Genomic DNA, 12,408 nt, shown 5'->3' with positions numbered 1-12,408 from the left:
AGATACAAATAGTTCATAAAGTAAGATGCAGACCCAACAGCTTATTTGAAGGAGGAGCAGTCTACACAGCATCCATTTAGAACTATTCTGGTGAACAGATTAAATCAGAGTGACCAACAGCAGCTGCCTTCAGATAAGTTGAGTCCTAGGGGAGGCTGCCTCACTCCTACCCATTTGCTTCAGCCCAGGACAAGATATAAAGTGGGTTTGCTAAACGTGGACAACCCCTTTAAGTCACGTAATTATTTACACACTTTAAAAGTAAAACTATGATGGCAATTGTTTACAGTCATTAATAAAGGCAGTGGAGACCCTGCTGTACAGAATAGAGGCATTTCTCTGTTGTCTATTGTACTACAAAATCACATCCTCTTCACATGATGCTGATGGATGTGTCTGCGAGATGAACTCTATAGTAAATATCAGATGTACTGTGTGACAAGCTCACAGACAGGCTACAGTCAGGCAAGGGACTAAGCTAACTCATTAAATTAATGCTACTGCAACACTGAAGATTGTATTGGTGGTGCAGGTAGTGTGAATTCAATCCAATTTCTTACCTTAGTGGTCAACAGTAATAAACAAATAACTGTGTGAAAAAAGGAGACGCCTCCAACCCAAATACCTGCTCAAGAAAAGTATTAAACAAAGGTTGTTTCCTGAAGCTTAAGGATATAAATACAAAGATGTGTATCTTGGATGACAATCAATACAACATTACTTACATGTATGTGTTCCAGGTACATTTAAACCAGGCCTGTCCAACCTGCGGCCCTCCAGGTGTTGTGAAACTACAAGACCCAGCATGCTTTGCCAGTAGACAACCTGTTGATAGCTGGAAGGGCATGCTGGGACTCGTAGTTTCACAACATCTGGAGGGCCACAGGTTGGACAGGCCTGGTTTAAACCTTCATCACCACTTAAAGCAGTGAACACTTTTAACACTGTACAACCCAGTTAACCTTTAGTTCTGCAGAGATGCTCATAAGAATGATGTTTTGCACTCATAGGACAGCATCAATTTGAAAAACAAAATGTTGTCTAATTAACATTGATTAAAGACTATAGTTTAAAATAAAATTGAAAATAAACATGTCCCGATGAATTGTCATTTTCACATTTTTTCCAGAAACATTTAAACAGGTGAGACAAGACTGAGCAGGATTCTAGTAGTTCACCCCCGTAGCTGTTAGGGAGAAAAATATAAATAAAAAAAAAAAAAACATCTAGGTTATTAGATTTCTTTTTTTTTTTGTTATTAACTGGCTTTTTGTGGGGATGACAGGTCCGCCTGAAGTCTTACTCAGAGAGGGCCTATTGTAGAGTATATAAGTAAAGTATTCCTGTAATGGTGGAGATTTACTACCCTAAAGCAACTAGGTAACTTTCTTTGTAAGCTGCAGAACATGTGTTTATGCGCTAAAGCCAACTATTAACTTCATGATGAATTAAGATGGAGGTTGATTTGTTCCATGGAAACGCAGGCATCAGATTTCCTGTCCAACATTTTATCACTAAGACATACAAATAGGTAGAACACACAAAACTATACAATTAAAAACTCAAAATTAACAGAGTACTGGTGTACAGTGCCAATTATCATCCAGTCTGTATACTCCACTGTACCCATTGTAAGTGTGTGACATCATCTGAACTTTGATGCACTGGAAGGTTGCACTTTGTTTACAATTAGTGGGGATGATATTACAGGACAGTGTTGGGTAATAGCCTGTCCGGCTGCAGAGCTGTGTGCTGGGATTTAATCTTATCCCAGGAACAGACGGCATTAGTACATACCACCCACAAAGTCAGCCTCTCAATTAGGGATATGGGAGTTAAAAAGGGCTGCTGTGAACCATCAGTTTATGGACAGACCCATGGGGTAAAGGGCATGATAAACATTAGTACAAGACGAGGGATTTGAAGGGAGGGGGTCAGAGGAAGATAACTCTGCCTAGTCCAGATAGTACAGTCCCAGAGTATCCCCTTTATGTTGGTAATGGACAACCAAATGGAAGAGAATGAAAGAGTCCAAACTGTGCCAGAGGGAGGAATGATCAGCCACATGTAAAAAGTTATTATGACTTCTTTGGGTCCTGTGTGCCTCTCCTCTTCAGGTCATTCAGGTCAACTGGTTTAAAAGCTGGGGAGACACAGGGAAGAAATGGTTAAAATAAGATACTATGAACGCTGATTTACTCACAGTGCAGACATAAATATATGTCTGCTGTGACTTTCATCCAGTGTATGTGTGTGTGTGTATATATATCTATATCTCTCCAAAAATTATATATATATCATATATACACACATATATATATATATATATATATATATATATATATATATATATATATATATATATATATATATATATACATATACATACACACACACATATACATATATACACATATATATATATATATATATACACACATATACATATACATATATACACACATATACATATATACACACATATATATATATATACACACATATACACACACAAAGTTAACCCGTGCATGATACTCATGCATTCTAGTCAAATCAAGCTACTTAAGGTGTTAAAAAGATTCTGGTCATGCATTTGGGCCATAGCTCAGGCCTCAACCACCAACCACTGTCATTCCCGGCAACCACCAACCACTCCCAACTGTCACTTCTCCTTCAAGAAATATATATATATTTTTTTAAAATCTTTATAAACACTTTTAACAATTAACAAATTAAAAACATCTTAGTATACCAAATTTCAGCCCTTTCTGAATTTTTTTTTTTCCACACACACTAAGAATTTAGTAGGTCAGTGTATAACTCCGCCCAGCAGGTGGCGCTGCAGCTTGGTTTTATTTTTTACACAGACAGACAGACTAACACACGCCACTAGACATTTATATTATAGATATATATCTCACACAAGAAAACTTCCACAATTCCATGGTTTTGAAAACACTGCAAGCAACATTTAGTCTATGGTATGTATTATGTCGAAGCTACAGTTTGTGTGGATGACATAATTAACAGCATATTTCCCTGTTAAGTATTGTAATATACACAATGACAATTTCTCACATGCATTTTAGATTCATTCCAATTTTGGATGCAAATGGTTTTCTCATTACATATATCATCATCGCCATTTATTTATATAGCGCCACTGATTCCGCAGCACTGTACAGAGAACTCATTCACATCAGTCCCTGCCCCATTGAGGGGGAGAGAGGGGGAGAGAGAGAGGGGGAGAGAGAGAGGGAGAGACACACACTAGGGTCAATTTTGATAGCAGCCAATAACCTACTAGTATATTTTTGGAGTGTGGGAGGAAACCGGATCACCCAGAGGAAACCCAAGCAAACACGGGGATAACATACAAACTCCACACAGATAACGCCATGGTCGGGAATTGAACTCATGACCCCAGCGCTGTGAGGCAGAAGTGCTAACCACTTAGCCACTGTTCTATGAAATTATTACTAAATGTAAAAATTTATTGAGGTTTACATAAATGATGGCCTAAAGCATCTCTCCTATGCTTTCCATGTAGACAACAAGTGGTTGCTTCAGATGTTCAGGCTTCACCTATATAACTTTCTCCCTATTGTACAGGTGCCACACAGTGCCTTAACCTCTTACCAACAAGTGTCTTAACAGGTATTCTCTTAAATAACAAAATATCATTTGATAAGTCAAAGTAAGAGTTAAAATATATATATATATCTATGGTTAAGTATATAGGTAACCCAAGCTTTTACATTTCTATAATTTGTATTCTGACTGACAGGTATTTTTAATGATATTTGCAATTCTATTCATGTGAAATATTATTCTCACACAGAATGTGTGTGTAAGATATGTATATAGTACTCCCTTTTATCTAGCTTTTCCAAAACTAATTATTTTTCAGTAACAGAGTCATAAGTTAGTTTGTAAGACTTTCAATGACAAAGTAGCCAAGTGATTGTGTATGTATTTATTCATAGAGGACACCAAAAATGACATTACAGCTTTCAGTAAAATATAGCACGGCTACAATCTGAAGCTTTTAGTCAGTATCTTACACTATATTGCTTTAAGTCATAATATTGTTTATGCACGCCTCTGATTATATATGAATGCCATGTTAGTTATATCTACAGTATGTCAAACTCAACAAGGCACTTTATAATCATGCTCGAGTGAGGAGACATTATTGCAATAAGTGGTTTAAATGATACCTGGAAAAAAAAATAAAAAATAAAATATATATATATATATATATTTTATTTTTTTTAAGGGATAGAGGAGAGGAGATTGACTTAATAGCTGGAATGGGTTAGGAGATTCAGTAAAAAGGTATTCCTTTTATGTTTTTCTTGTCTTAATAACACTCTACACTCTCACACTGTTACCAGACTGCATATATAACTGTGTGTGCCTCTTCTCTATCATGTCAGGCCCTGCCACTTGTCTATTTTGACTTTTGAATACGTTACGTCTTCTTTTTTCTGAAGGCAAGGAGAGAAAGCAAATCGCGTGTTGACGTTTGCTTTGTTTCTATCCCTCTGCTTACTGATCCCATGGCCATTTGTTAGATACTATTCAGGCAGCTAGAAATTCACTTGTATTCCTTGCAATTCAGCCACACATGGCCACTAGCTAGAATATCAATAGGCAGATAGCAAGGCATTTTTCTCATATTGAGTGGCATATAATCAACTACTAGCAGCTGACGCTTTTAGCATCTAAGTCCATGATACATATGGAATGAATGAGATTTGATATAGGTGACTAATGATCTCCTACTTTTCAACTAAGTTAGGGGAAATTACAATTGATTTAGCCACATCTCATCATTTTATTGGACAGCAGATACCAGTCATTCTGCACATGCTATATACTATTGTTGGGCAGATTTCTTTGAGTCAGCTATTGATTTATATACCCATTTAGTGGCATTGCAGCTTACACACCACTTCAATTTACTATAAAAAGAGCCACCAACAAGGCTAAATAAAATCCCTCATTATATTGGGATAGTTTATTCTCTGTCACTTGAGAAATATTTATCCAATATATAATCTACAAATAGTCTTAAAATCTATAAATAGGTGAATTGCATTATTAAGTGTTGAACATTAAGCTGCAAGTCTATCTACCATGGGATCAATGCATAACAACTGATGAATGAATTATAATATATTGTATATAATAGGATTTATTTGACGACTACTGCCAGTTACATAACAGCAGAGTAAAGAAATGCCACACAAATTAAAACTGTTTATTTAATGGTAAAACTTAAGAGATAAAGCAATTGCAGTTAAATCTGCATTTTAATCACAAGACATTTGAATTTTACTTCACATTATCACTTTTTATTTTATAATTTGCGACCTCTTATGAAACCAGTAATACAATCCTTTTTTTAATGTATACCAATAAGATAAATGATTTTCAATGTTAACAAACATCCTGGAGAGCCCAGATATATACTTCTTTTTTCTCTTTTGATATGTATACTTCTATGTTAAAGTATTCAGGTGCACCCTTCAGCCAATTATTTATTATAATATTCTAAATATAATTGGACAATCGACTAATAAAGAGACATTTTCTATATACTTTTACTATTTGAATAACTTGGTGCGGTTAATAACTCTTTTACATCAACTCTAACTATGGCTGGCAACACTTACATTTCAGGTTGCTCGGCTGTTTCTCAACATATTCTTCCACAAGTCCACGGTCCACACCTGACACTTGGTTTCTTAGGTCCCGCTCCACGCACTGCCATGCTAAGATGGGAAAAACACAAAGGAGTTAATATAGGAATCTGGATTTCACTCTATTTTCAGAACCACACCTTCACCGAGACAAAAAAAAAATAATCAAAAACAACGAACACAACAAATCAGAAGCCAACAAAACAAATTTCAATACAGTCTAGATGGAATGAGGTAAAACTGTGCAAAGTCTGTGTAATACAACAGCCAATAAAAACTTAAATGGCTATTGGATCTACATTATGCACTGTATTCTGTGGTAACTGCTATGTTTGTTACATATTCTGTTACTAAAAACTCAATAAAAACCTTTTGAGATTAAAAAAAAAAAAAAAATTAAATGGCTTCAGAATAAAACACATTTCTTACCTTCATAAATAAAACGCACATTCTCCTCATGAGCTGGTGTAAATATCTCACTGCTGCTTGGAGAACGTGTGCTACTTGTGGGGCGCTTGCCGTTATACACTACTCGAGAAACTGGGGAGCTAAAATAGAATCAATGGTCAGATACTGGACAGCAAATACAGCTAAAGCGCCTCACCCGTGACAGCAAACAACGTAAATTAATAAGCAACAGTCACTGTGAATAAGTCAATATTTAACAATATCATTTCACATGATATATTCTCACCTGGTCATTGCTAAGCAGTCTGGGATTTGTCTGGAAAGTGATGTGTACTTTCTGGGAAAATTGCTGGAGAAACTGACGAGAAGAGTAAAGAATTTTCAGACCATCACAGTCTACACACATAGTATACAGATAAGGTCACACACAGCACTGCAGGGAAGGAAGGGGGTATCAGACAACCCACAAGTAAATATGAAGCATAGGCCTGCCAAACCGTATAACAGCAACCTCACCTCAGCCCGACATTTTAGACACATCATGATGGTATGAGAGTGTATAAACAAAGAACAAAGCACATGTAGCATATTTACACATGTTTAAGAGCAAGCCCACTTTAAATTAACTATAGATATCTGCAGTAAGATCCATGAGCATTACAGTACATGCCTTTCTCATTGGTCCAGTTGTCAGTAGCAGCAGTGATGATCGGAACAATGGAGTACAATTATGGGAGAAGGAAATAAGCGATCGCACACCAAACACACAGAATTATTATGCAGCAGTACACACTGGTGCCATGTAATCCGATGTTATATGAAATATGGTAACTCTGGCATGGACTCATTCAGGACTGCATGTTCCAGAAACCAGCTTCCTGATCTCATTCTCTTCCCACTAGACATGTTACTATAGTTACCAGATTCCAATACTTCAATAAAATGACATTTATCTGAACTGCTTAGTGCTTTGGATATGAGCTGAGGGAGGAGGTGCGATGTACTTACTATGAGAACTAGAGTTGGGGGCAGGTTTACAGTTTCCCAGCTGTAACACATGTATGTATAAAAGTGGAAAGCAACTACCCCCACCCACACTCCCTCCCTCCAAGCTAGTGTCATACTACGTTTCCCAGAATTCTCTGCGGGATATGCTGAGACTTGTAGTTCTGGAGAACGCACACAATGATGGAGACACCGGCCCAAGCTTCTCACACACTGCCAGTTAGTACTACAAAGTCCCCGGTGCCTGTAAACCCGCCATCTACTGGATCACCGCCGCAAGTTCCGGCATCTTACCACTGTTGTTGTTATTGTTGTTTCTCCGGTTCCCAGCTGGCAGGCCCGGAGGGGAAATGACGTCACATCGACCGGAAGTGTCCTCGGTGAGGTGCGCACGCACCCAGGTGGAGAAGCGGCGTGACGTCCCGGATGTTAGAAGGGGCTGGGCGTTATGTCACGTGATGTCCCATTCATTAGGGAGACGTCACAACAGTGTAGTAACCATCTGTGTGGCACCAGTCGTGTTCTGTGGTGCTCAGACCATCCAGGTCTCACCACCAGTGCATGATGTCAGATCTCCTCAAATTGTCTGAGTCAGATGTTAACCACATTGCGGCTGAGACTTTTCTCACCCATGTGCTGAGCTTATTTTGGCACGTTTTAGGCCATCCCAACATCAGTGTGTATAATTTGTCTATACAGTAAACGCTACATACAAATTATACCTTATCTTTCTTCTGACACAACAAACAAAATGTACCCAAAATGGCTAAAAATATACCATTGAAATTGCAAGAAAGTGAACTAAATGTGTGTATTTTTGTAAACACCAACCAGACATAGTTTATTGTAGAGATGAGCGCACTCGGATTTCCTGAATCCGAGCCCACCCGAACGTTGCCGATCCGAGTCGGATCCGAGACAGATCCGGGTATTGGCGCCAAATGAAAACCTGAAACCGAGGCTCTGAGTCATAATCCCGCTGTCGGATTTCGCGATACTCGGATCCTATAAATTCCCCGCTAGTCGCCGCCATCTTCACTCGGGCATTGATCAGGGTAGAGGGAGGGTGTGTTAGGTGGTCCTCTGTTCTGGTAGATCTCGTGCTGTGCTGTTTAGTTCTGTGCTGTGCTGTGTTCCGTGCTCTGTGCTTCTAAGGGCATAGTTATTTCCCCAATATTCCCAAGTATTTAAAAAATTTAAAAAAAGTTATAAAAAAAAAATTCAAAAACTAATTAAAAAAAAATTTAATTACAACAAAATTTGCCAAACCAATCCTGCAGTATAAGCCCATTGGTACTGCAATATTACCAAGTTCACACATTCAGCAGTAAAAGTCCAGTGGTACTGCTGCAATATTACAAAGTTCACACATTCTGCAGTATCAGTCCAGTGGTGCTGTGTGCTGTGCTCTGTCAATTTTGAGTTCAGTGGTGCTGCTGGGTCCTGTGTGCTGTGTCCTGTTCAGTCCAGTGGTCCTGTGTCCTGTGCTCTGTGCTTCTAAGGGCATAGTTATTTCCCCCCATATTCCCAAGTGTTTAAAAAATTAAAAAAAAGTTATAAAAAAAATACAAAAAAATAATTATAAAAAAATTTAATTACAACAAAATTTGCAAAACCAATCCTGCATTATAAGCCCATTGGTACTGCAATATTACCAAGTTCACACATTCTGCAGTATCTTGTGCTACATATAATGGAGAGCAAAAATTTGGAGGATAAAGTAGGGAAAGATCAAGACCCACTTCCTCCTAATGCTGAAGCTGCTGCCACTAGTCATGACATAGACGATGAAATGCCATCAACGTCGTCTTCCAAGCCCGATGCCCAATCTCCTAGTACAGGGCATGTAAAATCCAAAAAGCCCAAGTTCTCAAAACATAGCAAAAAGAGAAACTTAAAATCATCTGAGGAGAAACGTAAAGTTGGCAATATGCCATTTACGACACGTAGTGGCAAGGAACGGCTTAGGCCCTGGCCCGTGTTCATGACTGGTGGTCCATCTTCACCCAAGGATCTTAGCCCTCCTCCTCCCCCCCCCCCTACAAAAAATTGAAGAGAGTTATGCTGTCAGCAACAAAACAGCAAACAACTCTGCCTTCTAAAGAGAAATTATCACAAATCCCCAAGGCAAGTCCAAGGGTGTTGGTGGTTGTCAAGCCTGACCTTCCCATCACTGTACGGGAAGAGGTGGCTCGGGAGGAGGCTATTGATGATGTAGCTGGCGCTGTGGAGGAACTTGATGATGAGGATGGTGATGTGGTTATTGAAAATGAGGCACCAGGGGGGGAAACAGCTGATGTCCATGGGATGAAAAAGCCCATCGTCATGCCTGGTCAGAAGACCAAAAAATGCACCTCTTCGGTCTGGAGTTATTTTTATCCAAATCCGGACAACCAATGTATTGCCATATGTAGCTTATGTAAAGCTCAAATAAGCAGGGGTAAGGATCTTGCCCACCTAGGAACATCCTCCCTTATACGTCACCTGAATAACCTTCATAGTTCAGTGGTTAGTTCAGGAACTGGGGCTAGGACCGTCATCGGTACAGGGACACCTAAATCCCGTGGTCCAGTTGGATACACACCAGCAACACCCTCCTCCACAATCTCCATCAGATTCAGTCCTGCAGCCCAAGTCAGCAGCCAGACTGAGTCCTCTCCAATACGGGATTCATCCGAGGAATCCTGCAGCGGTACGCCTACTACTGCCACTGCTGCTGTTGCTGCTGTTAGTCGGTCATCTTCCCAGAGGGGAAGTCGTAAGACCGCTAAGTCTTTCACAAAACAATTGACCGTCCAACAGTCGTTTGCCATGACCACAAAATACGATAGTAGTCACCCTATTGCAAAGCGTATAACTGCGGCTGTAACTGCAATGTTGGTGTTAGACGTGCGCCCAGTGTCCGCCATCAGTGGAGTGGGATTTAGAGGGTTGATGGAGGTATTGTGTCCCGGGTACCAAATCCCGTCGAGATTCCACTTCACTAGGCAGGCGATACCAAAAATGTACAGAGAAGTACGATCAAGTGTCCTCAGTGCTCTAAAATAATGCGGTTGTACCCACTGTCCACTTAACCACGGACATGTGGACAAGTGGTTCTGGGCAAACGAAGCACTATATGACTGTGACAGCCCACTGGGTAGATGCATCCCCTTCCGCAGCAACAGCAACAGCTGCATCAGTAGCAGCATCTACAAAATGGCTGCTCGTGCAAAGGCAGGCAACATTGTGTATTACAGGCTTTAATAAGAGGCACAACGCTGACAACATATTAGAGAAACTGAGGGAAATTATCTCCCAGTGGCTTACCCCACTTAGACTCTCATGGGGATTTGTGGTGTCAGACAATGCCAGTAACATTGTGCGGGCATTAAATATGGGCAATTTCCAGCACGTCCCATGTTTTGCCCACACCATTAATTTGGTGGTGCAGCATTACCTCAAGAGTGACAGGGGTGTGCAGGAGATGCTTGCGGTGGCGCGCAAAATTGCTGGACACTTTCGGCATTCAGCCAGTGCCTACCGCAGACTAGAGGCACATCAAAAAACCATGAACCTGCCCTGCCATCACCTCAAACAAGAGGTTGTGACGCGCTGGAACTCCACCCTCTATATGCTGCAGAGGATGGAGGAGCAGCAAAAGGCCATTCAGGCCTACACAGCCACCTACGACATAGGCAAAGGAGTGGGGATGCGCCTGAGTCAAGCGCAGTGGAGACTGATTTCCATGTTGTGCAAGGTTCTCCAGCTGTTTGAACTTGCCACACGAGAAGTCAGTTCCGACACTGCCAGCTTGAGTCAGGTCATTCCCCTGATCAGGCTGTTGCAGAAGCAGCTGGAGAAAGTGAGGGAGGAGCTGGTAAACCATTGCGATTACACCAAGCATGTAGCTCTTGTGGATGTGGCCCTTCGTACGCTTTGCCAGGATCCGAGGGTGGTCACTCTTTTAAAGTCAGAGGAATACATTCTGGCCACCGTGCTCGATCCTCGGTTTAAAGCGTATGTTGTGTCTCTGTTTCCGGTGGACACAAGTCTACAGCGGTGCAAAGACCTTCTGGTCAGAAGATTGTCCTCTGAAGAGGACCGTGACATGCCAACAGCTCCACCCTCATTTTCTTCCACATCTATGGCTGCGAGGAAAAAGCTCAGTTTTCCTAAAAGAGCCGCTGGCGGGGATGCTGATAACATCTGGTCCGGACTGAAGGACCTGCCAACCATTGCAGACATGTCTACTGTCGCTGCATTGGATGCTGTCACAATTGAAAAAATGGTGGAGGATTATTTTGCTGACACCATCCAAATAGACATGTCAGACAGTCCATATTGTTACTGGCAGGAAAAAAAGGCAGTTTGGAAGCCCCTGTACAAACTGGCTCTATTTTACCTGAGTTGTCCCCCCTCCAGTGTGTACTCTGAAAGAGTTTTTAGTGCAGCGGGGAACCTGGTCAGTGAGCGGCGAAGGAGGTTACTTCCTCACAACGTTGAAAAAATGATGTTTATAAAAATGAATAATCAATTCCTCAATGAAGTACAGCATTGCCCTCCAGATAGTACAGAGGGACCTGTGGTTGTGGAGTCCAGCGGGGACGAATTGATAATGTGTGAGGAGGAGGAAGTACACACTGTAGGGGGAGAGGAATCAGAGGTTGAGGATGAGGACGACATCTTTCCTCAGTAGAGCCTGTTTAGTTTGTACAGGGAGAGATGAATTGTTTTTTTGGTGTTGGGGCCCAAACAAACCAATCATTTCAGCCACAGTTGTTTGGTAGGCCCTGTCGCTGAAATGATTGGTTTGTTAAAGTGTGCATGTCCTATTTCAACAACATCAGGGTGGATGGGAGGGCCCAAGGACAATTCCATCTTGCAACTATTTTTTGGGCATTATGTGACCATTCAACAGTCGTTTGCCATGTTCAAAAAGTAAAAGAAAATGTCAACAAATTCAAAAAATTAAATCAAAAGTTAAATGCCCTGTCATTATTTAAAACGAGGTTTTGACGTGCTAGAATTAGTGTAGTGTTAATATGTTATAAACACTACACTTGGAACTTGGAGGAGGTATTGTGGCCCCGGTACCAAATTTAGTACCGGGGCCACCCCACTACGCAGTCCAGATACTTGTTTGGTGGAATTCTGACCAGTTGAGGGTGTATTTATTATATTGTGGCCCCGGTATCAAATTTTGTACCGGGGCCACCCCACTACGCAGTGCAGATACTTGTTTGGTGGAATTCTGACCAGTTGAGGGTGTATTTATTATATTGTGGCCCCGGTATCAAATTTAGTA

The 12,408-nt window shown here is 40.7% G+C and overlaps 1 protein-coding gene across 2 annotated transcripts; it reads right to left on the bottom strand.

Annotated features, from left to right (window-relative positions):
* Nucleotides 1-1,492: 1,492 nt before the first annotated feature.
* MCRIP1 (MAPK regulated corepressor interacting protein 1) lies at nt 1,493-7,541 on the bottom strand. Of its 2 annotated transcripts, none has more exons than XM_075216812.1 (5): nt 7,416-7,541; nt 6,403-6,474; nt 6,138-6,256; nt 5,682-5,780; nt 1,493-2,143 (listed from the first exon to the last, which is right to left on the bottom strand). In XM_075216812.1, the coding sequence occupies exons 2-5, from the start codon at nt 6,408-6,410 to the stop codon at nt 2,079-2,081; spliced, it is 291 nt and encodes a 96-aa protein (XP_075072913.1). In that variant the 5' UTR covers nt 6,411-6,474; nt 7,416-7,541; the 3' UTR covers nt 1,493-2,078. The 2 variants fall into 2 exon arrangements, with proteins under 2 accessions (XP_075072913.1, XP_075072914.1); XM_075216813.1 differs by lacking the exon at nt 7,416-7,541 and adding an exon at nt 7,125-7,149.
* Between the last annotated feature and the right edge of the window lie 4,867 nt (nt 7,542-12,408).

Source organism: Mixophyes fleayi, chromosome 6, assembly GCF_038048845.1.
Source record: "Mixophyes fleayi isolate aMixFle1 chromosome 6, aMixFle1.hap1, whole genome shotgun sequence".
Taxonomy (NCBI): Eukaryota; Metazoa; Chordata; class Amphibia; order Anura; family Limnodynastidae; genus Mixophyes; species Mixophyes fleayi.
Note: the sequence above shows the minus strand (reverse complement) of the source record. Positions and strands in the feature narration are given on the sequence as shown.

What these genes read in the sequence shown, in the direction of transcription:
- MCRIP1 (XM_075216812.1), bottom strand. An exon ending in TGTGCGTTTTATTTATGAAG is followed by an intron (nt 5,781 to 6,137) that starts GTAAGAAATGTG and finishes TTCCCATCTTAG; the next exon opens with CATGGCAGTGCGTGGAGCGG. An exon ending in ACAGCCGAGCAACCTGAAAT is followed by an intron (nt 2,144 to 5,681) that starts GTAAGTGTTGCC and finishes GTGTCTCCCCAG; the next exon opens with CTTTTAAACCAGTTGACCTG.